Below are 27,819 nucleotides of genomic sequence, written 5' to 3'. Positions count from 1 at the left end.
ATTCTAATGTCAAAGCATTGATAGACTTAATGTATCATGATTAAACTACTCCTTCCTTCCTTTCTCTTCCTTTACTTGACACTCATTCCGACAGAAACCTGTTTCACCTGTTTCTTTTTCCTCTCTCTCTCTCTCTCTCTCTCTCTCTCTCACTCACTCACACACACACACACACACACACACACACACACTTTGCTTATACACATACACAATCATGTCTTCTAGCTTGTCATGACTAGCTACAAAGACAGTCTTAGTGTTAATATTTGACTAAAGAAAGGAGGACCGAAGCTGCCTTAGCTGTGTTTTGTGTACCGTGTGTTATTGGCTTTAGCAATTTGACAACACAAAGTTCTGCTAGTTTCAGAGTCTACTGTCACTAAACTAGTGGACTGACCAAACATTCGCTGCAATGGGTAAGTCGCTGCACTTAATGACTGGAATGATTGAAAAACAGGTTCTGCTTGTGTTTGGATAGAAACTAATATAGTTTAGTAGTAAAGTATATTTTTTCTCCCTTGAAATAACAGTGGGTCAGTAAAGTAAATACATTTTGTGACCATTTTCCGACAGTTCCTAGATACTAAGAATGACGAGGCAGATTTTAGGAATGAATTTGTAATTTGTACCAACATTTTTAGGACAGAACGGATCAATGTGTTATTTGTAAACATTTAATAAAATACATTTAACTGCCTTGAACATTAAAATGTGATTTTTTTTTTACATTTTGGAACGTAATTTCATATTTTTCTTACCAATAATATAAATTTGAGTGATTTATTATTTTTTTGTACAAGTACTCAGAATCTCTAGCTGTTTGTATAAACCTATTTCAGTAGTATTCCTATTGTCACCATATCTTAAATGTAAAAACACTGTCTGTAGTCTTTGATTAAAAAAATAAATCCTTTCAAGTGAGAACTTTTCGATTCTGTCATATAGATGTAAAACGAAAAAAAGTACTTTGTATTTGTTGTAACATACTGGATTAAAAAAAAATATGACAATTGAGACAATGGTAGCAGATTAGACACTTGCTATATTAAAGCTGAAACCAGCTGTGTAGCTCGTGCAGTCAAGACCAGAGCGAAACTCCACCTTGATTCACATACCACATACCTTCTGGCCTGTTGAAACACATTGCTATGCAGGCTAAACCAACTACTCATTCGAGACAGACCTTGGATTAAAAGATAATGTTATTTAATGCATTAATGTGCAGCTTACAGACGAAAATCCTGTTTTTCTATATTTAGGACTGAAGCATAAACTAATAAGCACAAAAAGCACAGCGTTTGGCATCAAAATGAGCTTTAGCCGCATGCAAACTTACATTATCAGTCCCTCTACCTACTGATATACTACTGATAAATTCTCTATGCCTTTGTCTATACTAGAGGTACTGGTTCTGTTAGACTTTGAGGGAACGATGGGGGATGAGCTAACAGTGCGGGCAGGTGATGTTTTAAAGAATGTGACCGTGTCCAGTGAGGAAGGCTGGCTGGAAGGAGAGCTCCGTGGACAGAAAGGCATCTTCCCTGCTAACTTTGTCAAGGTCTAATCTATATTTTTTTATGTTCACAGATTCTTTTAAAATCATTACTTTAATAACATGCAATTTCTGGTAACACAGGAGGTGCCTAGTAACCTGAAAGGAGACAGTAAGAGGGAACCACGAAGCCTTAGAAATAGTATGTACTTTTAAATATCTTTTCCTGTGTAGCGAGAACAAAACATTTAAGTATTTAATAGGTCGAAACACTGTATGCCCTGACAGCATGAAAAGCAAAACTCAAGTTTCACTTTGACCACATCCTATCACAACAGCCAAATAAGCGTTACTTTTCAGTGCACAAACAGTTCTATAAATAAAGCATAAAAATCTCTTGTGACATCAAAATTTTCCAATTTCCTTTACAAGGCATTAGTCTTTCTGTTGGGGTATACTATTGTCTGTTATTTATCATTCCAGCAAAGATGATGAAGGAGCAGTGCAGAAAATGTGAAGTGACATTTGCTTACACACCACAGCACAAAGACGAGCTCGAGCTAGTTGTTGGGGAGACCATAGAGATCATCAGAGAGGTAGTAATTCTTTAGATTACTTTGTACCTTGCCGTCTTTCTATTACAAAAATTAACAATGGGATTGCATGCAATCATGTCACTTAATATCTGCTCTTCAAATTAGCATACGCATTCTATTCAATATACAATAAACACTTTATCTGGATTTGGGTCATTAAAGGCTTGAGGCAGGAATTCACCACTAGATAGGATTGCAGTCCATCATAGGGAACAATGCATACACACCCGTACACATGGATTTATACCTAGTGCCATTCCACCTACCATTACTACTACTACTACTACTATTACTACTACTGCTACTAGCACTAGCACCTACAACTGTTTTCATGAGGTGTGAGGAAACTGGAGAACCTGAAGAAAGTCTGTATTCTTAGTACAGGATTGGTGTCATTATTACCCACCGTAGCACCATTAACATGTTTACACGTTGAGATTTGCTTGAACAGTTAAGGGATGTTATAACAAAGTTAGCCTCAGAGTTTGTAACTATGGCATAAATTTTGCTCATGAATCTGCCCACAGATTGAAGATGGATGGTGGATGGGGAAAAAGGGTGGAAAAATAGGAGCTTTTCCAACAAACTTTGTGAAAGAAATTTTTGTCTGTCCAAAAGGTTTGGTTATTGTTTTTGACATTATATACATCATGCCATAATTTATAATATATTTCAATCAAATTCAATAACAAAATGTAAGATAAAACAAATGCCTCCCTAAACATTTTTTTTATGATATGCAGATGTGAAGAGCAGAGCTAAACTCTCTGAGGCCATCTTCATTAAAGAGGTAAAGCACATTGTAGCACTGTTAAGAAGAAATTGTGGTACTGAAACAAGTTTAACTGATCTGTCTATTTCTTTACAGGGAGCACAACAGCAGAGAGCAAGCATACGTAAAAAGACAAATGGTAAGTAAATCAGGCATCTATACGAAATTCCAGCCAATTTTAGATTTTATGTAATTCTGCTGGGCCTGTTCTGATGACTTAATCATTAAATCATTAAAAAATATGTCTGTATTGTAATGTGAGCATAGGTGTTTTCTGGAAGCTGTTGGGTGGTACCTTCTTAGATTTCTGCATACCAATTGGGTGAACCAACAAAACACCACATTTAGAACTTGGTTGTCATAAACCAGTTCTAAATCATGTTGAGTCATTATCCAGTCCAAAAGCATGCATTGCATTATGTTTGCAGCCAAACCTCCAGCTTCTAATGTCTAACACGCCATATGTTTAAGCAATTATTTTGGTGTCAAAATGTTTACCAGCTTGACACACCAGACATTCCTGTTTTCATTGTCCGGCAGTAAAAGAATGTTGCCAAGTCATGTTTGACTACACAGCTAATTCTGAGGATGAACTAGAACTAAAGAAAGGAGACATTGTCGCCATCATCAACAAGGTATGACGTCTGGGCTAGATTTAACTGATTACAATATTGTGTTGCTTGTGTGACAGATGTTTTCACATTATTGCCCGCCTTTCATGAGAAAAAGAAACCACTGACTTATGTGATGTAACTTTTGATTAGTGTTACTAAGACATTCAACGTTGATTAACATTTGTTTGTTTTCTTATAAACATTATTAGTATTGACAACAGACTATTTCTTTATTAAGTTGTACTTCATATAGACATAGTTAGTCTGTTTGAGTTTTGTTTTTTTATTCTCTTCCTCTATGCTGAAGGCCTGTGAGGATGAGGGTTGGTGGGAAGGTGAACTGAATGGGAGAAGAGGCTTCTTCCCTGACAACTTTGTCATGATAATCCCAATGGAAACTCTCCAAGTAAGTGGGTGGAGAAGTTCTCACGCTAGTGTCGGGGAGTGGGAGTGTATTAAAATAATTGCTTATGGGTCTTTAACCAAACTTTGTGTTTAGATCAGTTTTTAAACTATCTTATTTATAGATTACATTTTAATTCAAGAAAAAGATAGGATGCCATTTGTTTATGTTCCCACGGTTAACTTCACTGTGGACTTTCTGTGAGTGCATTTTCTTCCTGTTATTTTTTGTTTAATGGAAATGTTTGATTGAAATGAATCAGAGACAGCTGTTTTAAAGAAAGCAGAAGCTGGCAGCAGCATGTTTCCACTATGGAAATAGCATTACACCAATATAGTTTTTAAATCTATTTTTTTTGTATTTCCCTTGTTAGGAAAAAAGTCAACCACCATTGCGACGTGAAACAGTAAAGCAACCGGGTAAGTCAACTGCTAAAATGTTAAATTTGCTGCGCTAGGAGCTCTTGTAATCATGGAGTATTTTTTCTTTAATATAGAAATGATCTTGAACACTGTATTATGTTGAGTTGTGTGTCAAGTAACAAAAGGACTTTACAGGGTTGGGAAATGGTTTAGGTTTTTACTGGTCTAAGACATGTTAATGGTAAAGCGACTGCAAATAACGTGATTGGATCAGATGTCAATGTAGCTGCAAAATTAATTTCCACATCAAATTAGAACAATCTAAAACTGATCATCACTTATATTCACTCATTCATTTGTTGTTGGTTTGTGGGGTAAGTCATAATTCCAGGTTTATTTATAGTCAGACAGACCCCTAGGCTATACTGAAAATATCTATCCATTCAAACAATTATCTTTTCTTTGCTTGTGTAAATTTTTATGGCCCTAACACAAATAAACCTAATCTAAAATAAGTGTAAAAACTATTAACATGTAATTTATGATTTATTGACTTAAAGCTTATCTACATCTAAATCTTTAACACATTGTTAAGAATGTCCTGTAATAACAGGCGCACATATGACTATCTATCTATCTATCTATCTATCTATATATATATATATATATATATATATATATATATATATATATATATATACAGTGGAACCTGGTTATGTCGATGTCTTAGGGGGTTGCCAAAAAGCATTGAGATAACCAATGATCGAGATAAACGAAAATCAATATGGCGGCAATATATTAACGTGCTTGAAATTTCTTTATGTACGTGATGTGCGTTAATAAATGGGAATGTGCATGCACGTGTTTTGGAGTTTTTTTTTTACACAACAGCATTGCCGCAATTTGTTTGATGAAGGCATGCTATAAAAATACATACAGTACATGTTTGTTAACTGTCAGGAATCCACCTGCCACGCTGGTGCTTTCTCGGCCGCTTTCTCTGAAGCTCCCGGCTTCAATCGCGCACATATGGTGTTCGTTTATCGCTCATCACCAGCTCCTATTTAAACTTCCACACTCTCACCGTCCGTTATTGTTGGTATATGTTGGTTCACGGCAGTCGTTGTGATCGCGCATGCGTATCCCGGTACGTGCCTTCCCACCGGCACTCTCTCAACGGCTGCTCTTTTCTTCCCAAAGCACATCCCGGATTCCCCTGATCCTGCCGTTGTTTATTCTATGCTTTTGCTGCTCATCCCACGTTTTCCCGTGTGCTGTTCAGCGCCGCGCTTCTACTTTCGCCTCCCCTTCATCGCATAACATCCAACAACAAAAGGCATATGTGCACTAACTAACAGCAGAGATTCACCAGTATACAATACAACACCTGTAGCATCTGTAAGGCTTGATTTTTCCGCCACTTTCGCGAGTTCTTCTGCGGCTGCATCGACATAACAAGTTAAATGGCAAATTTTTCCCCCCTTGTGCTCGAGATATCAGGGTTTGGCGACATAAAAAAAGTCGACATAACTGATTAAAAAATGCTAAGACAAAGCGAGAATTTGGCGGTTCCACTTCAAAAACGTCGACTTAATAGGGTTGTCGAGGTAACTGAGGTTGAGATAAGCCGGTTCCACTGTATATATACAGTGTTGTGCTCGTTACTAAAAAATAGTAACTAGTTACAGTTACTCGTTACTTCATTCAAAAAGTAACTCCGTTACTTTGTTGATTACTTACACCAAAAAGTAATGCGTTACTGTTAAAAGTAACTTTTTAGTTACTTTTTTAAAGAACCTTCTTTAATGTTCCCATTAATGCCCTTTTATGCATTGTGATTTACAAACACAAAACTGACTTAAACACAAAGTAATTTTTGAACATTATTTTATTAAAGTCAGACCAGCACAAACTGAATATATCGCAAGGATTTCTGAAATAAGTAACAAAACAAGCTGAATAATATATTCACAATCAAAAACTAAAGTGGCTTCTGCTGTTGTGTTGAGCTCTTAAACATGTTCCTTTCACAGCTGAGGTATGAAAACTATCAACAATGTAAACAGAACACTGGGTTAGCTTCTAGCTTCTAGCTCCTCAGGCATGGAGATTCTGAAGGAGCTTCGACAGATTGGAGTTGCTGTTTATCGCAGTAGATACGAGCTTCAAACCAGAAAGACACAGCTTACATTTGACTTAAAAGCTTTTGTTTTTATACTCAACTAAAGTGAAATAATGAGCATATTTCCACTTTGAGAAACTCGTCTTGGTCTCGCCTTGACTCGCCATTACTGCCGCACAGACCTGAATAAACGGACACACGCCCACAGTGCGTCTTCTTCGTGTTTACAGTGGTTCATCCACCAATCCTACAATGTGACACTGCTGTAAGCAGGTTAGACTGTATTCTACACTTCAGCCCAAATTCATTCATTTAAAAAAGTAACGGGTAACTCACCATACGGTAACGGTAACGAAGTTACTTTATTTTAAAAAGTAACGTGTTACAGTATTAGTTACTGTCAAAAGTAACGCGTTACTGCCCAACACTGTGTATATATATATATATATATATATATATATATATATATATATATATATATATATATATATATATATAAATAAATATGCATATTTATACTAATGCTCTTTACAACACCTTCAGCACAAATATCAATTTTGCACTCTTTACGAAACAAGCCAATATTAAGTGTAATCTAATATGTCTTTAAACACCTGACACAGTTGTTTGGCTGGCAGTTTGTCAGAAAAAGGATGTGAAATGTTCATCGGTAGCTGACGTGCAGGAAGTGGTTTTTTTAGCCGATTAGCTTACAGAAATCGCTAAGGACACCTGTGACTTTTAAAGTTGTCTTTACTTGTTACTTTTTACTTTTTCAAAATCAGGAAATGAAAACATTCATGCATGATGAACAATTAGTCTACATTGAACTATATTTGAAATCCTTAAAATATTCACTATTTGCAATTATTTCTGGAACAAGGCAGATGTAAAGAAACCAGTGTTTCCTGCGTTCTGAACAAATCTTATCTCTTTTGAAGTAGATCACAGACCCACAGGATCGCTAAACCTCCCACACTGACAGGAAGTTATAGGTCTCTCTGAGGTAATATCATCTGAGCATAGGGGAGAAGTAGGAAGCATATACAAACATCGTCATGTTTAAAATGTCAGAGCAGATGCTGGAACCAAGACTTACATTTCTTTGAGAGGGTATGTACAGTCTGATTTAGAGTATAGTATTTCTCTATTTTAATTTCAGTGCCTAGCTCTTACTACTTTAATGTAACTTGGTTAAAACTTCAGAACACACAGAAATGGAAGGTGTGTGCACTCTGCTCGTAAATCTGTTTTAATCTTTGATTTTCGGTAGATAAGTCAAATTAACCTGCCTTCTTTAGAAAACTGATTCTACAAAATTATTGTCTAGACTTTTTGTTAATGGACTTAATTTCTGTCTTGTATAACTCTTTATTTAACTAAAATAGCAATAGCATGTACACTATTAAAATAATGCAACGTTCTCGATATTGCAAGGTGGTGTAATTTGATTGATTTATGTCCTGTACCTTTAAATGTTAATATATTGGTGGTCTACTTATATTAGTATAACAATAAATCTAATCTTCAGCAGCCAAAATTCATGCTGACTGTCAAACTTATTCTTAACCACACAGAGCAAGGAATTATTAGTGAAAAATTATTAGAAGTACTAATAATTACAGCTTTAAGTGTGACTAAATTACTTTTTAGATAATAAATGATTGTGGCAAGCATCACATAGTAATTAAGTAACTAGAGTAAATTTACATCTAAAGTCTTTTATTTTTGTAAGAAAATTGCATTTCGTCGTCTTCTTTCGGCTGCTCCCATTAGGGGTCACCGCAGTGTCCGTCTTCATACTACCCTGTCGTCTACATCTGCTTCTTTCTAACCAACTACCTGCATGTCTTCCATCACCACATCCATAAACATCCATAGGCCTTCCTTTTTCCCTCCTGCCTGGCGGCTCCATATAGAGATCTGCACGGGACAGGCCCACAATATTGAAGATTTGTCCCACTCCTCTATGCAAAAGCCCGCATGTGAAATGTACAAGTACATTTTCAATGCACTGACTGCTTATTCCCGCTACTCTGCTTTTTAGTTTCACTTGAATCCCTTTTAAATATGAATTAAAAAGAAACAGAAAATTACATAACAGTTTATCTGTTTTTAGCAATTTATTTAAAAAAATATATATTTTTAAGACCATTTTGGCAGGAGTCCCATGAATGATTTTATTTTCCTGCAACCTGCACACACAATCACCCATTAAATCTTGTCCCGCGCCGCACTCGTTTGCGATGGGTCCCACGGTACTCCTGCGTGCAAGTCTCTAGCTCCATACTCATCATTCATGTCCCTCCTCTGCACATGTCTAAACCATCTCCATCGCGCCTCCCATACCTTGTCTCCAAAACGTCCTATATCCCGGTCCCTTTAATAAACTCATTTCTAATCCTGTCCATCTTCGTCACTCCCAATGAAAATCTCAGCATCTTTAGCTCTGCTACCTCCAGCTCCACCTCCTGTCTTTTAGTCAATACCACTGTCTGTAAACCACACAACATCACAGGTCTCACCACAGTACTATAAACTTTCCCTTTCAGTCTTGCAGATACCCTTCTATCACAAATCACTCCTGCCACTCTTGTCCACCCACTTCACCCTGCCTGCACAATTTTCTTCACTATTCTAACACACTCTCCATTACTTTGCTCTGTTGACCCCAGGTACCTGATCTCCTCCACCTTCTCCACCTCTTCTCCCTGCAACCGCATCACTCCACAGCCCTTCCTCTCATTCACATGTGCTCTGCTTACTCCTACTGACTTTCATTCGCCTTCTCTTCAGCACGTACCTCCACCTCACCAGGGTCTTCTCAACCTGCTCCCTACTCTCACCACAAATCACAATATCAATGATATTTCTATAGTATTTAAGGAAAATATTGAATTCAATCAAACAGAAAATATTATTTTACTGTTTATCTATCGTCAAACTACTACAAATAATTTGTCATTTCACAGGCTATTTCTTCAAACCACATTCATCCATTTAACAGGACACACAAATAGGTTCTGTGATCACTACTGTCCTTGTAACAACATACATTTCATTATGATTTAACTGTAGTTACTGAGTACTTAATAGCAGTTATGCTTATAAGATGGAAAATTAATAAGTAAATCTTAAGCTTAGACTTTAAGGGGTTAATTTGAACATACACAGGAAATAGTTGGCCACTTCCTCAGTCAGGCACTCTGACATTCCCATGCTATTTGGAGACCTCTTGTAATAATCTCGCTGATTTACAATTTATAAACTACATTTTTAAACACTAACAATTATCTTTTGGTGTTATAGTAAATCAAGCTTCCCTAATGGATAACCGCAGCACTGAATTAAATACAAAGACAGAAACCAAAGGTAAGAGAACTTGTCTTAGAATAAATGTATGCTTGCTTTGATCATTCTAATTAAAGCAAACCGTGGTGATAAAGCCTTGTCTAATCTTCTATGCATTGCCTATAAAGCCTTTACTGCTATTGATATTGTTTGCAAATGTATAAATCTGTTAAAGATGCACATACACTAAGAGAAATAGAATGATATACACTCCTGAATAAGTAAGCAAAAGAGAAAATATAATATAATATAATGCGATTCACACAAACCTTTTGCCATAGGATCTGTTGTTTGATTTTTCTTAAAAATAATCACATCATTTATTTCTGTCTGCAGATGACAAGTCAGAAGCCAAAGACCTAAGAAGTGATGTTCCTGGTAAAATAAAGCTGCCTGGTTTATTCAAAAACCCACCACCACCAGTTAATAACAAACCACAAACACAGAAGATTACATCAAAGTAAGTCAACATATGTAACAAAGTTATAGTAATATTAACATAGATTTCCTCTTTCCAATAGAATCTTATGGAAGCCCTAAAAGGAAATACTTTAATAAACTACAACTCTAGAATTACAATATTTATTCTTCCTTTTTATAATTTAAAATTATGCTTTTAACATTTTATCTTTAACAAAGCTGTTTATTTCATGATCACTATTTGCTTTTTCTGTATACTCAATAAAGCAACACATTATTATGTGTATTATGGAGGCAGCAAAAGCTTCCCATAGCATCATGGATGCTGAAAACGAGCATACCCCTCTGTCTGACAACCCATCACTAACAAATGCATATAATCAACTTTAATCTAATAACAATTTAAATGTTCAAAAAGGGTCATCTAAAAATAAACGAGATCTAATAACTTGCATAAATATTCTTATACATTTAAAACTGGCACCCAATTTGTTCGCCTCTACAATAACTCTGTTTTTTTAACTTAATGCCAGCTTGCATGAGTTTCTTGTAATAAATTTATATTTTTAGAAAGCAGCTTTTGTGTTATGTCAGGTTCACAATAAAACAACTGCTGACATCACAAAAAAATTACGTAGTGATTACGAGAAAAAAAAAGAAAGAAAAACTTATAATAATCTATAGGGTCTTTAAGCTTCCATAAAGCCACACATTTCCTTTTTAAAATGTTATACATATAAACTAGTCAATATGTCAATCTTCTAACATTTCTTGATTTATTTTAAGTTCCTTGATTTAAATTAAATCGTATTAAAGCTGCTAAGCGGCGCAATATGGGCCCACAGAAAAAATAAATGTTTAAAAGAAACTAGATGAATTTGCAAATAAACAGGTCTAAGCAGCTTGCTTCCTGTGCTGGAAACAGGAAACCAGCTGGATATGTGCTCATATGTAATATGAGCATCTGTGAACGGATCTATGTAGAAGAAAGTAGATAGTAAATAGTGTGTTCATCATGTTATGATGCTTTGGTCCGAAGAACACTATTTATGATGCTTTGCAACGCAGCATGGACCAATTTGCAAAGATGTGTTTGGCTGGCTTAATATGTGCTGAAGGAAGCACATTTTAAACTTTATCCTCATTAGCTGGTAGTTTTTATATGATAAGAAACATAGGGGCTGGTAAATGGAAAAAATTTAGGGTCTGTATATTCCAGCTCACTAACTATAACAAAGCACTGAAACTTCCTAAGACTCAGATCATGACTGTTCAGTAAACAAATTCTTCCACTCAAATCAAATCATATATCAAAAGTATATGATTTTCAGTATCAAATTGCATTTTTGTTTATTCATTTATTAATAAAATCAGATTGTGTAGATTGTCTGCATTACAAGTCCATTTAAATTAATTTGTAACTATAGAAACAATAGTACAGTGGAATAAGTGCATTATTCTAAACCTGCGATTTGAATTACAGATAGATCGATTGTAAAATCTCTTATAGAATGCTCAACTATTTCTTACCAATCTGGATCCAGAACAGCACTATGCTATAGGAATACTTTTAAATCGGAACAATTTAAAAAAGGATCTAGAAGGAGCTGGTAGCTCTAGGTTGGTTGAGCTTGATTTTAACTTCATTATTGGATGTACAGAAAGATTAATGGAACAGACAGAAACAACAGACCGTAGGTCAAGAAAAGAAAAAATGTTCTGGTGTTCTGGTGTGCCCAGTTTTACCACTTTGTGTATACCTACAACATTACTAACACACAATGTGGGCAGGTGGGTCAAAGCATGTGGGCAACATCCACTTCAACACAGTTTATTTATAATACTTCAGCCAAATGCCATTTCTTTTTTCTATATTTTCAGGCCGAGTGATGAACACCCTCCTGTCTCAACAAAACCCACAGAAAGTAAGCCTAAAGATTCCGACCAGTTTGATGGAGTCGATGTGTCTTCTACTAAACTCAGCCATCCCACAGCCAACAGGGCCAAACCTCCACAGAGGAGACCACCATCAAACACACTTGTAAGTTTTTCTTTTATACATTAAAACAGTTTTTTACTTGCATTGAATGAGCCTGCCTCTGATTCAGGCATGTTAGGGTCAGTTCAATAATTCAGATCAACACACTTTGCACTCAGGAGAGCTTTGTGTTATTTATATTTTACTTTTACTTGATATATGAGAATGTTTGCCTACAGAAAAAAATAATAATTATTTGATGACTTTTAATAATTAATAATATATTTTTTTGTTATGTTTTAATGAAATTTCATACGTGAGCACATTTAAATCTAATTTGGAAAGAGAGATTTCTTAGTTATTTATAATAAAATTCTGATCAGATTATTTGTTTTTATATTTTTCGGTTGTGTTCTGTGTGTCTGTGCATCCATCATGGTTTCTTGTTAGTGTAATAGCCCAAGAATGAATTGTTAAATGTTTGTAAGATTTGAATGAAATTGTCATTGTAACCAGCAAATGGATTAATCAGGTTTCTGATGTTGCACCTATGTTCTGTGATTGGTTTTGTCAAAGCTCTATTTGTCTAAAGAGTACAGAGATATTTCAAAATATACTTTTATTTGTTACATTATAATTTGAAAAAAAATTATACTTTAATCTTTAAAACAAAATGTAATTGTTAAACTTTGCGTGTAAAATTAAGTTACACTTGTGGCCCACACGACACGATAATATGACCATCTGACATATTATTTTAAAAAGATATATAGGTGCTGATCTCATTTGTAAATCTACCGACTGCCTCGCGTTAGATAAATATTAGGTCTGCACACTACTAAACATGAGGAATAAAACAAGATTGAATATGCAGCAATGATTTTAAATGTTGATTTTTTTTTATAATGGGCAGTGCCTTATCACAGGTTTGTGATTACAAATGTAAAGCTTGTTGAAATATGATTTATTTCTTTTTCTTTAATTTTTTTTAAGGCATCTGGTGACACCAACCCAAATGAGACATCATCATCAACACAAACAAATGGGGCTGACAAAAATCATTCAATTCCTCCGAAGGTCTGGAATCAGAATTTTGATACAAACTTTTTACTGAACTCAAAACTTTATTTATTTACCTTGATACAATACACAGTGTTCATGGGGCAAAGAATTACCAGTGTGAAATATGAGATATTGCCCAGGGCCACCAAAAGGTTCCAGTTAATATTGAAGATTAAATAGATTACAACAACAGCTCCTTTGGATATGTTGTATATGTTCCAGAATACACAGATGTTAAAATATAAAGCACTTATGCAAAATGCATAATGGTCGGCAGGTCTGAGACTGTCACTTGCGATCTACCATTCATATGGCAATTCGTTTCCACAGTGTGAATGCCTCTGAATAAATGATTTCTTGAGGTCTGCAAGACACACGTTTTAGTTTTTTGTTTGCTTGTTTTTATTATTAAGGCTGTAACAATATAAAAGTTTAATTACAGCCTGATAAATAAATAAACGTGAAACAGAAATATCTGGCATTGTTAATGACATTGTGCTGTTATTAACTAGGCCAGATATTTCTGTTTCACGTTTATTTATTTACCAAACAAAAAACTAAAACGTGTGTCATGCAGACCTCAAGAAATAATTTATTAGAAAACAACAAAATGTCTGCTGTTTTCACACCTCAGCATCCCACTCTATCTAAATCTCAGACAGAGACAAAACCAGCAGAAATCCAGGAGGAGAAACCAACACTGGAGAAGGTTATTGCTGAACTTAAAGAACTGCACATGGAAATGGAACTGTTTAAAACCCGACATGAGTAAGTATCACATATAAACTAGCATAAACAACCACAGGATTTTAGTATTGTAATGCCACACTGGAGAATATAGTACATATTTAATAATCATGATATAAATCTAAATTCTGAAAACAGGACAGACATAAAAGAGCTTAGAGACGAGCTTAATGAGGAAAGAAGCAAACGAATGAAACTACAGGTAAGTTGAGGCCTGGATTTGTTTAAATATAATAGATGTTTCACAGCAATATTCCATTTTGTAATTCTGTTGTTAATACAATATTTATAAAAAAAAAAAACATTCATCTTTTGTTTCCATGGTAATTTAAGTGTAGAGGGCACTAAAGCTTTTTTAATGTATATGCAGTATAATATACTGTATGAGTATATAAGTATGTAGTATGTAGTAACAGCTTTTCAGAATTTATATTTCTATAAATTTCAAAAACACCATTATCTTTACTCTTTGCATATGTGTTTAGAATAAAGTGTTTCTAAAATTTATATAATGTCAAATATAAATATTTCCTTTGAACATTTCAACTAAAGTTCAAATTTCCATATTTTATATACACAATTACATCGCTGTTTACCCTAGCCTAAAAGTAAAAAAGTAATTAACTGAAAGAATCAGTAACCATACAACAAACGTTTAGGGAAATCTTTATAGGTGTCTTCTTCTTCTTCTTTCGGCTGCTCCCATCAGGAGTCGCTACAGCGGATCATATGTCTCCATACTACTCTGTCCTCTACATGTGCCTCTTTCAAACCAAATTTCCTCCTCTCCTTCTCCTAATTCAGCCAAAAGTTGGCCAATTTCCATGTTACCCTGTTGGCTAATGATATCTGTGGCGGTCGTTGGTAACCCGGGTCTCGACCAATCCAGTATAAAATTCTGATTCGTGATCCGCATATTTGATTTGCCACGTTTTACGCTGGATGCCCTTCCTAACGCAACCCCCCCCGTTTTTCCACTAAGAGTGCACTGGCTTGTGCAACCCTAATGGCCGGGTTAGAAATCTTTATGGATGTATCTGTGATAATTGTATCTGATGATCAGTTTTAAAACAAACCACTGTTTGCAGGATGAGGTACAAGTGCTGAAGAAACAGAAGTAACCCTAACACAGTGAACATTTGACATTGAGATTTTTACATGGAGTGCTGCTCTCAGTGGAATTCTGAATCAGGATTTCATGACACACAGTATGAGTAAAGAGACAACACAGAATGACCTGGAGATGCACACATCAGACCTCGCAGCAGTTACTGATTCAACCTTTATATCGTGTATATAACGCATATACTAGAGGGAGAACTTAATTGTGCATGTATTTTGTTTTGTGTGCACAGCTTTTTATTGTACTCTGTGTGCTCCTAGTCTTCATGCTATGGTTTCCAAAAAATCATAATGTTCTATTTTTTTTATATATTATATGTAAAGCCCATATTTTAAATTATTATTTTATGAGATATCACATCTATGGATAATTACTTGCATTTTCTCTGGTACAGATATTATCTTTTTTGAATCATTGGGTAATGCTACAAGGTTTTATCTAACAGGGTTTAGCACATTAGTTATTATTTATGAATAGTGTCAGCATTATTACACAATAAAACTAAATTTACAAATGATGTAACACCTGTAATAAGTCCTTCTTTTAAAAATGATATACCAAGCAGTAAACATTATTTACAGTTTAAACTATGTAAGAGACACAAATACAGAAGTGACTCTAAAAGGTCACTAATATTTATACTTTAATTTAATAGTTACACTTCAATGTAGGTCATACTTACACTGGAAATAGAAAGTCTACATACCCCTGTAGACTTATAAAATAGCAGGCTTTTGTGCTGTACAAAAAAAAATTAAACCAAGGCAAATCACGCTACAAATAATACAAATAAGAGGTTACAAAATTTTTTGAGTTAACTTATAATAAATTAGCTGCAAATGTGTGGCTCTAAACACATAAAATAATAGATCTAAACCCTTTTTCTTAATTTTATTACACCAGTATCAGAATGGAACCTGATCATATTTTTTCACTATTTCTTGTAAAAACAATTTAGATAACAGTACATTTAGTTGGGCTCAAATCTTTATTTTATTTAAACAAAATACAAATGTGGCTAATTGCTTTGCTTATTTCCATACATTACTTATGGGTTATTAATGCACAAGTTTATAGTTACTGATTCATAATTTATGCCAGTTTTGGGAAACCTTGTGGTTAAGTCTCACCAGTTTTTAGTTCTGTGGTTTCCTAAGTGGTAGATGTTACATCATTGTATTTCTCTAAAAAACACCAAAACAAATCAAAGTAAGACAGCTTGTATTGGTATGTAATAATGTGCTACAGAATAATGAGGTACTTTATAATTGCTTAGACATACTTGGCATAAAAAACAAAAAAACACTGATGTTTAAATGTTATTATTACATGCTGGCTGATCCAGTGTTACATTCATGCCTGTTTCTTGTCTTGCCTCACTTTGAAATGAGTTGTCAATTTAACTGTGTACATCTGCATACTTTGGCAAAAGCTGCAGTGTTTTCTCAGGATTTGTACTGTGACACTAGAGCTTTGCTGTTAAACTTGGTGATGGAATAAACAAGTCATGCATGTACAACATTCTTTCCTTTTTTTTTTTTTACTTAATTGTATAGTTGATTTGTGCATGGCACAATTTGTGATATTTTTATAATCAGATACTTGTCATTTTAATTTAGATTTTCCAGAACAATGCTTCTACCTATGTTAAGTATGTTTAACTGGAGACTTGGACCAGGAACATGTGTATTATATGACACTTTTATTCCACTAAAGTGAAGACACTTTTTAGTGTCTTTTACTATTTAATACTCATTAAAATACTTTTACTATTTTATACTCATACTTGTTCTTGATAACTTAAAATAGTATAATTAGCACATATCACATAAGGCATGCTGATTTCTGAATGTAAAATATTCCAAATAAATAAATAATTTTATATAAAGATTTTATATAATTAATATTATTCAGTAATCATGTAATCAAGTAACACTTTTTAGGGCACTGGTAATGCAAAATAAAAGGTCATGGGTTTTTTTTTTTTACCCAGTTGTAATACTCCTTGTTTACCTCAAGAGGGGGGTATTTAACAGCTATGTGTTGTATATCTGATTTCGGCCTTGTTCAGATCGGATCACACCTGAGACAGCGACATTAACTTCTTGTTTTCATATATCTTGTCTTCAGAGCATGTGATTATGTTTCCTGACTAAAAGGGTTCACAAATTAGCCAGAAGTAACCCATTATAACTTCAACCCCAGACTCCCACTATGTCCCCTTCCCATTTTCCCATTTAAATCTTTTACACTAAATCATTGGCAACAGTATAACAAACTGTAATATACAAATGGACTCCAACACCCTTAAACACACTACAAATGGAATGACTAATGGAACAAACCCCAGGTCACCTCTGTAAGATCACAAGATGCATATGACCATGTTCAGACCTGAATTGAGTGCTGTGTGAGAAAAAAAAAACAAATAATACCAGTTCTGAATAGAGTCTTTGTGTTAAAGACAGTTAGGGTACAGAGCAAGTGTTTAAAGATTCTAAGGGTAATTACTAACAATTTGCGTAAGCCACATGTTATCACATGTTTGGACTAATTCCAGTATTGACTTATTTTTGGTTATGTAGTTCGGCCAACATGGTGGCAGCACAAGAGCTCTGTTTTCTGTTTTCTATTATACTGAACTGTATATAGATATATTATAAAATATCCTCTTTTGAAGAATAAACATAACATCTGGTAAACAATTCAAAGTTGTATTCCTGTCTTTTCCTGGAACATGCTTCAGATACATTGTGACAGTAAATAAATGAATTATTGACACTCTCCGGACACTAACTCATGAGTTACTCATGTACTGGACTACTATTTGCAAGTATGATGTAATTAATGCATTTGTGTCTAAAGTGCAGGATGCAAATTGTGGATCTTTACAGATTGCCTTCATTTCAATAAATAACTGAATTATGGGCAAAAAAAAAATGTGTGGAGTTGATACCATAACAAATGGTAGGAAGACGATTGAGAACTTACAGACAGATTAAAAATGTAAGAATGTTTATTGGACTGTCAGAATGAGAGCACCATTTTTATTTGGCCCATGTTAAATTAAGCAGTGTGCTTTTTGATGTAATAAAAGGCAAACCCATGATAGAAGATTTGGTCTTTGATAAACTACTTGACAAACCCAAAAGCTTAAGCTTAGTTAAACAAAATAAGGATATATGTTAAACAATAAGAAAAAATGGCAATGATAGGGCTCTGATGTCAGTATAAATGTATGTGTTGTGATATTAGAATTTACTGATGTAATATAATACTAACAACACTATTTACAAAAAACGTAAGGCAGAAAGTGTCAATTAAAAAAAATACATCTGAAAAAGAGTATAGTCGAATAGTACAAACAGCTACCCACTAAAACTCACAATAAAATCACTGTACACAAATTTATTCTCAACCCTGAAAAAATTTTAGGGGGAGTGTGAACCATTTACAAACAGCTGTTTCTCTAAGATGTTATACTCGTCATCCCAGATGAGGATGGGTTCCCTCTTGAGTCAGGTTCCTCTCAAGGTTTCTTCCAAAATCCATCACAGGGAGTTTTTCCTTGCCACAGGGACCACCAGCTTGCTCATCAAGGACAAACTTACACATAAAGGACATCTTATTCATTTTTATCACCACATTATCTGTGTAAAGCTGCTTTGAGACAATGATCATTGTTAAAAGCGCAATGCAAATAAAAAAGAATTGAATTGAATCTGTTTCATTGTAAAACATAGCACCGTAGTATGCTGTTGTGCAGTAAGTATGCTTGCTACAGTTCGACATGTGGGCTTGGACACTCTAAATACATGTGTCTAAGAGTTTCTTTAAAAGTCTTGTGCTGGCACCACATTCAAATCTAATGAGCATTAATAGTAATGCACCCTTCCAATGGTGCTGGTTCCTGTGCCCAGGATGTCTGGTTGACCATTTCTCCAGATCTCCCTGATGATCCTCTCTCTTTCCTCCAGGCGCTGGGCACGTTCCAGCTCCTCTGCTGAGGTAAACACATTCACATTTCCATCCAATGTACTGTGATGATTGACCATGGGAATCTCTGTGCTGCAGTTGGTAATAGTAGCCTCCACGTCTCCTATTTTGGCTTCATTTTCCTCCTCCTCATCCTCGTCTTCATCACTATCCTCATCTTCATCATCATCACAAAAGTCTTTCAGCTGTTTTCTCTCTGGAGTGGGTGGAGCGGGCGTAGTCCGAGGCTTGCAGGAAATTCGTATTACTAGCAGACAAAGGGTAAGGACCAGGCCAAAACACACGCCAATAACAAAGTAGAGGCCGAACTTCTCAGGATTATCTGAAATACGTAAATATATATTCATATAATGGGCTTGTAACATATAGTAGAACAGTTGATATAGTGCAATAAATCATTTAATAATGTTTGATAATAATAATAGAAACTAACCTTTTATGTGAGCATAGGCAGCAATACTGTTGCTCAAAAGGTCCATCTCTTTTCTTTTTGCATCCATCCTGAGTTTGTTTTTAGTTTTCACACCTGATCTGTCAATACATTAATCGACATTAATAACATGTTTTAATTCTATATATAAGATTTTACTCATTTAAACATCTTCAGTGAAGTCATTATTCTGGGCAGAGTGAAGCTTTACATTGAGACATGGGCATGAGCCTAGAACACATGCATGATGGAATGCGTCAATCACTGCGCGCACACACACACACACACACACACACACACACACACACACACACACACATTATCATGGATATTAATTAATTATAGCCAAGGATTGGGTCTATCATTCTGAGGGTTGGAAGGAAACAGGAGAACACAAAAACAACCTACACATACACATCTGTTGATCTGTTTTCATCACAACAGAATTCCAGTATGTGTTTACTTGAATCCTTAATTGATTGCATGTGTATGACATGTAGACACAAAAGAATACAAATGCACTATTCTTCTTTTACGAGGTATGTAAGCATATTTAATTGATTTAAATAATGACTGAAAGAGACACACAGACTGTTCTGGTCTGTCTCACACCCTTATCTGTAAGTGTCACATATAGAGCATATGGGTTTGAAATTCGGGCATTATGCATTTACAAACAAAAGTGACTTTGTTTCTTCGGATTTCACCAAGTATACAATTCTACAGAACAGATGACACACGGGAAACATTTTTATTGCGGTCATGGAGGTCACTTTTGGCCGTAGTCAACAAAAGAATTTCATCAATCGTAAACTGTGTCTAGAAGGCAAACTGATGCTTGTTTGCTGGCTGCATTTTTATTTTTAGACACAGTCCATTGACTCATCAATGACATACCCCTGACATTTTTCAATGAATCTTTCGAATCTATTGTGTTTTGGCCCTGTAAATGCTATGGATCAGTTTCAATAACATGCTTGAAATGGTCAAGCTTCCTATTATGAAAAAAAAAAAAACCCTGCATAAACAAAACACCCTCTTCTGCTCTATGAGTAGCCGAGTGCTATAAGAGGTTTTAGCTTAATCAAGTCAACATGTCTCCTTTCCCAGTTCTATGATGGGAAATTTGGCTCCAGTCCAAGCACACTCCTAGGGAGATTACGTCACAGGATATGCAGCTTTGGGTCATGTGGTCTTACTGGCAAAGCTCTTAATAGGGGTTATCGAGGACTCTGCTTGCTGGGCCTAACCAGACTTCCTGTGTAACCCTCACACACACATTTTCCCCATCCATCAGTGTCACATAGCATTTCCTACTGACTTTGGCCTTTCTAACCCTACTTACTTTTGTTTTTAAAGCACCTCATTGCAGTGGAAGGACAAAGAGGTAACTGGTTGATTCATTATATAAATTGCAATGCGATACCAACAGCAAACATTCATTATTGCTAGTATGCATGCAATCATCACATTCTTATTAAATAAAATTGCATAGCAACTTCAAAAGAAATATATTTTATCACACAAATCATATTTATCAGAGAAAAGACAGAAATGTCACTATTAGCAATTCAGCAGGCAAATTATCTTACCATAAACAGATGCCCTCAGAGTATGTTCATGATATACTAGTCTGGTTGGATTAAACTTTGCCTTTTACTCTGTTCAGATCTGCTCCTCCAGCCTCTGATAGCTTCTGATCATGTGTTCTTTGGCTGGACAGATAAAATAAGACAAAAAAAAAATAAACAAACACATTAGACCACACCACAGTAAGGCAACTGCATAGCAAACAATTAACAGACCCTGTGTTGGACCTTTGGACACAGGGAGTCAGGATAAGCCTAAGACTGAGCCTTGAGAGCATGTGAATAAAAGATTTATGGTAATAAGAAACAATCCATATTTCATATTGCATTGTGTAGAAAATGATAGGTGAAAGCTTACTTTTTTTGTAAAAAAATAAAATAAAATACAATGAATAGGAGTATCATTTGTCAACATTAACATAGTTTATCTAAACTACTTCAACAATCAAGACAGAAATACGAATCATAGAGCAGCATGTACTTTACAGAATCTGCGTGCTACTATATGGTCTGGAGGGGAGCTGATGGGGGCTGCTAGCACAAGTTGGTTTAACTGAGCCCTTTGGCTACACTATTCAGATTGGATTCTGCTGACTCTTGAAAATTGCTTTGTTCCAGTTTACTCAATGTTTTGCTTGAGTGAGAGGTCACCATTGCAGCAGGAGAAGTGGAAATTCCAGGTAACAGAAGTCAAGTACATTCTACCATTGTGAACTGGTAAATTGTTCTAAATAGAAAGATTAGCAAATGCACTGAAGTAAAAAAATAAATAAAAATAAAACACACCACCAGTTTTTGGACTAACATTTAAAAAAAAAACAAAAAAAAAAAAACAGTACAATATGAACCAGAAAATAATAACCAGTTTCAACATATTTTCCTCTTTTAGCATCCTGACTGAGTGCTTAATGCTTGGAAACCTTTGGCACAGAGAACCTCTAAGACTCTCAGTCTGTCAGGGTATTTGTGTAAAAGTTTCTATTAATTGGCAAGCAATGTTATGCTATCTCCTTAATCTGTCTTCTGACAAAATATATGGGGTTGTAAAAGAAAGAGTAAGAGTTTGGCTACTGTATGCTGGCACGAATACTTTGCCACAACGGTGACATTTGAGACATTACAAAATTCACAGGCAACTGCCTAAGTTACATGTTCATGGACCTAAGCTTGAAATGAACAGATTTTTACAGACAGAAGTTACAGACATGAGATTAAACATGGTTTTATCTGGATTGGGGTCAAACAGACAAAAACGGGAACTGTTTGGTGGAAATCCTACCTGGTGCAATTTTTTTTTTACAAACAAAAATATATATATATTTTTTTACACAATTTGTATGCTTGATTTTCCATGATTTCTAAGGTTTTGCATCATTTACCAAACTTGCAAAAAAAAATAAATAAAAATTTTTTTTAAATAAAAAAAGATACAGTTTATATGTCTGGCTAGCTTTATATAAACAGACCATTAAATCATAGACAAAATTTATGAGGAAATTATGTTGCATTATATTAATCCTTCTATATTGTATAGGCTGTAAATCTAAGCTAAATCTTACTTTAATACTGGGTGGTGCACTGGCATCTTTAAATGAAAGAAAAGCAGTAAAAGCATTGTTTAAATCCTGTCAAAACATTCATTAACCTGTCCTGATGTTTTGCTTGTATTTTGTTTTTCCCATGGGAAGGAAATTATTAACAAGCCCCCTGCTGCCCAACCTTCAGCCACATAACTGAGGTAAAGTAATGCATTTGTCTTGGTTCAACCTAGTTTGCTTATCCAGAGCAGATGTTGCCAAAAGGTTAGATAAAAGCTTTGTGTTTTAGATGTTGAGAAAACAGAGAAAATAAAAATTTATCAATCTGTAGTTAACATTGATTAAACCACTGTCATTTATGAATGTAAACTGTTGCAAAAGGCAATTAAGTTTGCTAATATTAACAATGTCTTGCTCAAAACAATACATTAAAATACAGTCTGAAAAACAGCCGAGACAAGGATTCTATCACTATTCAACTCAGTTCCAATGCAAACACAGAATAAGTCTGGGGAAAAGGCCAGTCTCTATTTTCGATACTGGGTTGTTTGCTTTGTATGTAAAAGGAGGAGCAGAAGGGGAAGTCCTGGGACTGTCATATCAGGTGGTATTTTTGCTGCTTCCCACAATAAAAAGACCACAATAGCATTTCCTTCCCCTGTCTACATCCATGTCCAGTGCTGTAATTGTATTAGTGTGTGCTGTATACAAAACTAAAAACATCAAGCTTTTGCTTTTATTCATTTATTCTAAGTTTGGATTTGGCATGGATTAATAAGTTGTCTATATAAGTAAAAAGCAATGTAGATCATTTTTAGCCATAAAATGTTTGTGGCCAGCCTCTAAAGAAGACATTTTCCTCCGCTAGGCCATAGAACAGAAGCTCTCCTTCAGTACAAAAGCTTGAACAAGAGGATAAATCATTCAGAAATGACCGGGCCACATGACTCCCTCACTCAGTCTTGCTAAACATAATAACTGTGGATAAGTGGAATTTACTCAGCAAGTTAGAATGGTAATAGAATTTAAGTATTATGGATATAGCTAGTGTTTAGTCATTCCTGACATTTTTTGAAATCACCTTGCAACTACAATTTACTAAAATCCTTCGCTTTATTACTGCAATGATAAAGATACACCATTTCTTTCTTTTTCCAATGGACTATTAAATCTGTACATTACATGACTATGAATTAGTATTAAAATCTAGCTTTTATTTGATTTGCCTGCTTTAAAATGCTGCACGGTGATCTGATCCTATAAAATCTGAACACGCAAGGTCAGTGTGAATCAGATTTCACTCGTTCAAATGGTGTATGAATTGTTATTTATTGTCGTGCATGAAGATATTTACAACCATGTCAGCATGCAGTCTCCAGTGGCTTACAAAAGCCAGTCAAGATCATCTGACCACCAACCAAGTCCAGAAGCACTCAATGTGTAAGAAACTATATAATGGAATTTCAAGCTTTTGCCTGAAACCACAGTGGTGCTGAGAGTGACTTTCCACTCAATAAACCTGGACACATTTCTGCAACACAAGGACAGACTGTTTTACCTGCAAAAACGTTCAGCGGAGGCCCATGGCAGAAGCATTAGCTACATAAATTTCATTTGAATTCTTTTACAACCCTGGCAACTACTGACTGGAAGGAGTATATATCATGCTGTGCTGTTGGTTTGTAGTGGTTATCAAACTCTAAGCTCTGCCAGTGACTCTTTTGTAAGGGTGGTATTTCACTTGGAACCAAGTCAGACATGTGGTTGCCATCAGCTCCTTGACCCTTACACACAAGATGAAGCTGACCCTAAAGAGGCATGCCAGCTGGGTGAACAGACAACAAACATAACTTTCATACTCTTCTGTTCAAATTGATAGACAATATGGAATTGCTTACATATTACTGCAAGTCTAGATTAATACATGTGTATTAAGAGTTGACAGATTTTTCATAGAAATTCTTAATCAATTTGAGAAAGACATGTTAAACTATACAGCATGATAATTACTAGGGTTAATAACTGCCTTAAAACATACTGTATAAAGACTTTATATTACACCAGCTTACAGGATCTTTAATACCTTAATACATTTCTCCTCAGCATCTGCTTTATCTTGGTCAGGGTCACACTGGCCCTCAAAAGCACTGGGGAGTGAGGCAAGAACGCACAGTGGATTGGACAAAATACACATCAACAAGATGAGACACGAATCATATTAAAATTGAGAAGCAGTTCAGAAAAGCCAATTTACCTACCAGGATGTTTTAAAAGGTGGGAGGAAACTGGAGAACTCATAGTATACCCTCTATGAAAACAGGGAAAACATGCAGACAATCTTGATACAGATAGTAACCTGAGCACAGGATTGACCTGACCTGTGCTGCAGCTATGCTTCTTCTCTGCCACTTATTTGTAATAACTTTTTCAGATTTGAAAAATTTGAAAAAATGTTTTTCTATCTTGTTTCTAAATGATATTTCTAAATATTATATGTATTTCTAAATATTATGCAGCCACATCAATAGCACATCTTGCAGCCTGGCATCACATTATCAGTTCCAGTTCCATTCTCAGACGAGAACAATAAAACAATTACAGTTTTTTTCACTCCATGGGAATAGCTGTGGATATTACCAAATGCTGGATCCTGCTTTGCATTCCTCAGTTTTTTATAATCCCTTTTTTAGACTTGCAACCCAAATATGACATCAATTTTCCATCAGCCACATAAATATTTGTATTTTCTTATCTATTACACACATGCAAATAGAGGACAACAAATATTATGAAGAAATATTATGAAGAAAGTGAATATGTTGGGAAAAGTAAGCTTCAGATGATCCTTAGACTTAAATCCCATAAATGGAGTATGATTTGATCCTCAGATCATTTACTCTACAGGGGCCACAGTAGAGTAACAAAAACATACTGGCTGTATTGTGCAAACATTCCTATTAATGCACAGAATAAAACATGTAGTCTGCTCTTCTCATTGATAAAAAAACATCATTAACATTTTTTTCCTGTCCATGGAGAATGTGTACATATTATATTACTGCCATCAAAAGTTTCTTAAACAGGTTGAAGTTGTAAAAGAAAGCCAGTGGCTATGAATGATCAACAAGTTATACTTTAAATAACAATCAGAAACTGTTTAATCCTGGTTAGGATTGCAGTGCATTTAGAACCAATACCAAAAACAGGAACACACCCTGAACAGGACGCATTACAGGGGACCATGAATGCACATTCACACAATCATTTTAAGGGAAATTTATCGTAGCCAATCAGCCAACAATCAAACTACGGAATTTGAGAGGTTAGAGGAAACTGGAGAACCTAATGGAAACCAACACGGACAAAGTGAGTACATTCATTTACTGTATATTTGAATTGGTTATAATGAGAAAAAATAAATAAATAAATACATTTAAAATAACAAAGCTTGGAGTATGCTAAAAAAAAAGCCAGCTTCAGGCTCAGAACATGCCTCCAGGGAACAAGGAGGGTTAGGGCTGAAGGTGGTTTTAAATCTATCAAATTTAGATTCAAGAAATGATCTGTTTTTATTCCACTTTAGCCATTACATATCACGACATGAGTCAGACAAGGCTGTACAGATGTCAAGATCGCTGCTGCCAACACTGGTTTGTCATATCATTGAACTCTCACTCACTGTGCACATAAATGTGTGAGTGCATTAGCAAGAATGGTGCTACTGGAAGGAATTTAGATAAGCAGTTCAAGAACAAGAACCAATCTATGGTATAAATACATTTGCACAGCATTTTAACCTCCAGCACCAGAAACAGATAGAGCAGGCAGAGTGAATCATACAGGATTAGGATATGGGTGCTTTCAGATAGTTGGTTTCGGTACAAGTCAGCCATTCTACAACAAAAAGCAGATGTAGAACTTATCTTGACTTTCTTTTTGTAAAACACACAGAAAAAAGTGTCAAAACAAATGTGTCCTCTTTATCACATAAAAAATGCACATTTAAAATAACTCACCTTTTGATCTTCACTTCATATTACCATTTTTTTAAATAAAAAAAATGATGCACAGGAAAACTTTAACCCACATGAACTAGTTAAATGCTGAGCCAACACATACATCTAACAGTTTTTCACTAACATTACTAAAACATTACAAAAATATTTTTGGGGGGTTTTGTGTACTGAACTAAGAAACATTGTGAACACTGCATTTAGGAATGCATTTAGGAATTTTTGAATACCTTAGAATTCCATATATGTGGATTTACATCATAACATGTTTTATGTTTAATGAATAGAAGTGATAATTTTTCATGGCATGATGTTCTTCCACCGAGAGAAGCGATTAAAGTTAGGGAAAGGATGTTACATTCATGCTGAACTACCACTGAATATACATAGAATTATCAATAACTCCTGCATGCCACCAGAACCACTAGGAAACTTAAAAACAGAAACACTCACCATATAATAAACTTAAATAAAGATCTAGTAAAAAAGTATTTTTTTCCATTAAGTTTCTGAAGTTCAGATCTGATTTCACAGATTCAGCACTCCATCAAAACTCTGCAGTGTTTCTCCTAATTGCAACCATCCAGCACTGTTGAATGCACTTCTAGTGGAACATCCAATCCATGGTCTTCTCAGTACTAGGTAAGTATACATAAAAAGTTTCCAAGAGCCCAGAGCTGGTGACTTCCTCTTGCAGCTAGAACATAATGACAGATTTCTCTCCCTCCAAATCGCCTTACAAACAGCAGGCAGTGTCACACCGCCAGTGAGCCAGAGAGCAAACCGGAGAAAAGGGGGAAAAGGAGGAACAGTGTAAAATGGGCAGGGTTTGGGAAGAGGGGGAAGGAAAGCAGGGGGGGTGGTTGCTTTCTGTGTTGTTAAGGAAACAGTTAAAAAAAAGAGCAGAGATTTTCCACACTGAATAAAACTTCACAGTACACGGGAATGACTAAAGCATTGACTAAAATGGGTGTGTTCACGTTTAAATGCACTCTGAAATGTACAAACATAAGCTTTCTTTGTTGTTTTCAACAAAGACTGTATGCTGTTATTCTCTGTCTGCTTTAAGCAACAAGTCTGTCTCTGTAATTAGCAATCATTATAAAGTTGAAAACACACAAACCATTTGGGCTATCTTTATGAAAGTGTAGACATTATAAGTAAAACAATATATATCTGTTAAAGTATGATATAATAAAGCTATTGTTCTT

The 27,819-nt window shown here is 35.1% G+C and overlaps 2 protein-coding genes across 4 annotated transcripts; one reads left to right on the top strand and one right to left on the bottom strand.

Moving 5' to 3' along the window:
• The first annotated feature begins 146 nt into the window (after positions 1-146).
• sh3d21 (SH3 domain containing 21) lies at positions 147-16,561 on the top strand. Its single transcript, XM_046846238.1, has 17 exons — positions 147-416; positions 1,401-1,558; positions 1,637-1,694; positions 1,976-2,088; positions 2,616-2,706; positions 2,832-2,878; positions 2,957-2,999; positions 3,401-3,495; positions 3,782-3,880; positions 4,251-4,296; positions 9,671-9,733; positions 10,049-10,172; positions 12,014-12,173; positions 13,104-13,187; positions 13,831-13,940; positions 14,058-14,121; positions 15,008-16,561. The coding sequence occupies exons 1-17, from the start codon at positions 413-415 to the stop codon at positions 15,038-15,040; spliced, it is 1,392 nt and encodes a 463-aa protein (XP_046702194.1). The 5' UTR covers positions 147-412; the 3' UTR covers positions 15,041-16,561.
• Positions 16,562-18,040: 1,479 nt separating this feature from the next.
• eva1ba (eva-1 homolog Ba (C. elegans)) lies at positions 18,041-27,402 on the bottom strand. 3 transcript variants are annotated; one of them, XM_046846239.1, is made up of 4 exons: positions 27,062-27,402; positions 21,061-21,183; positions 19,472-19,569; positions 18,041-19,360 (listed from the first exon to the last, which is right to left on the bottom strand). In XM_046846239.1, exons 3-4 carry the CDS (start codon positions 19,536-19,538, stop codon positions 18,918-18,920), a joined length of 510 nt encoding a protein of 169 aa, XP_046702195.1. In that variant the 5' UTR covers positions 19,539-19,569; positions 21,061-21,183; positions 27,062-27,402; the 3' UTR covers positions 18,041-18,917. The 3 variants fall into 3 exon arrangements, with proteins under 3 accessions (XP_046702195.1, XP_046702196.1, XP_046702197.1); XM_046846240.1 differs by having other exon boundaries at positions 19,472-19,564; XM_046846241.1 differs by lacking the exon at positions 27,062-27,402 and adding an exon at positions 24,679-24,719.
• Positions 27,403-27,819: the final 417 nt, after the last annotated feature.

The sequence above is a fragment of the Silurus meridionalis genome, chromosome 4 (assembly GCF_014805685.1).
Source record: "Silurus meridionalis isolate SWU-2019-XX chromosome 4, ASM1480568v1, whole genome shotgun sequence".
Taxonomy (NCBI): Eukaryota; Metazoa; Chordata; class Actinopteri; order Siluriformes; family Siluridae; genus Silurus; species Silurus meridionalis.
This window is presented reverse-complemented; position numbering and strand designations above follow the sequence as displayed.

Bases quoted from the DNA above. Each gene is read 5' to 3' on its own strand.
- eva1ba (XM_046846239.1), bottom strand. From the start codon at position 19,538: ATGGATGCAAAAAGAAAAGAGATGGACCTTTTGAGCAACAGTATTGCT. The intron at 19,361-19,471 runs GTTAGTTTCTAT...TACGTATTTCAG, and splicing joins TGCCTATGCTCACATAAAAG to ATAATCCTGAGAAGTTCGGC.
- sh3d21 (XM_046846238.1), top strand. The intron at 3,496-3,781 runs GTATGACGTCTG...TCTATGCTGAAG, and splicing joins TTGTCGCCATCATCAACAAG to GCCTGTGAGGATGAGGGTTG. The intron at 10,173-12,013 runs GTAAGTCAACAT...CTATATTTTCAG, and splicing joins ACACAGAAGATTACATCAAA to GCCGAGTGATGAACACCCTC.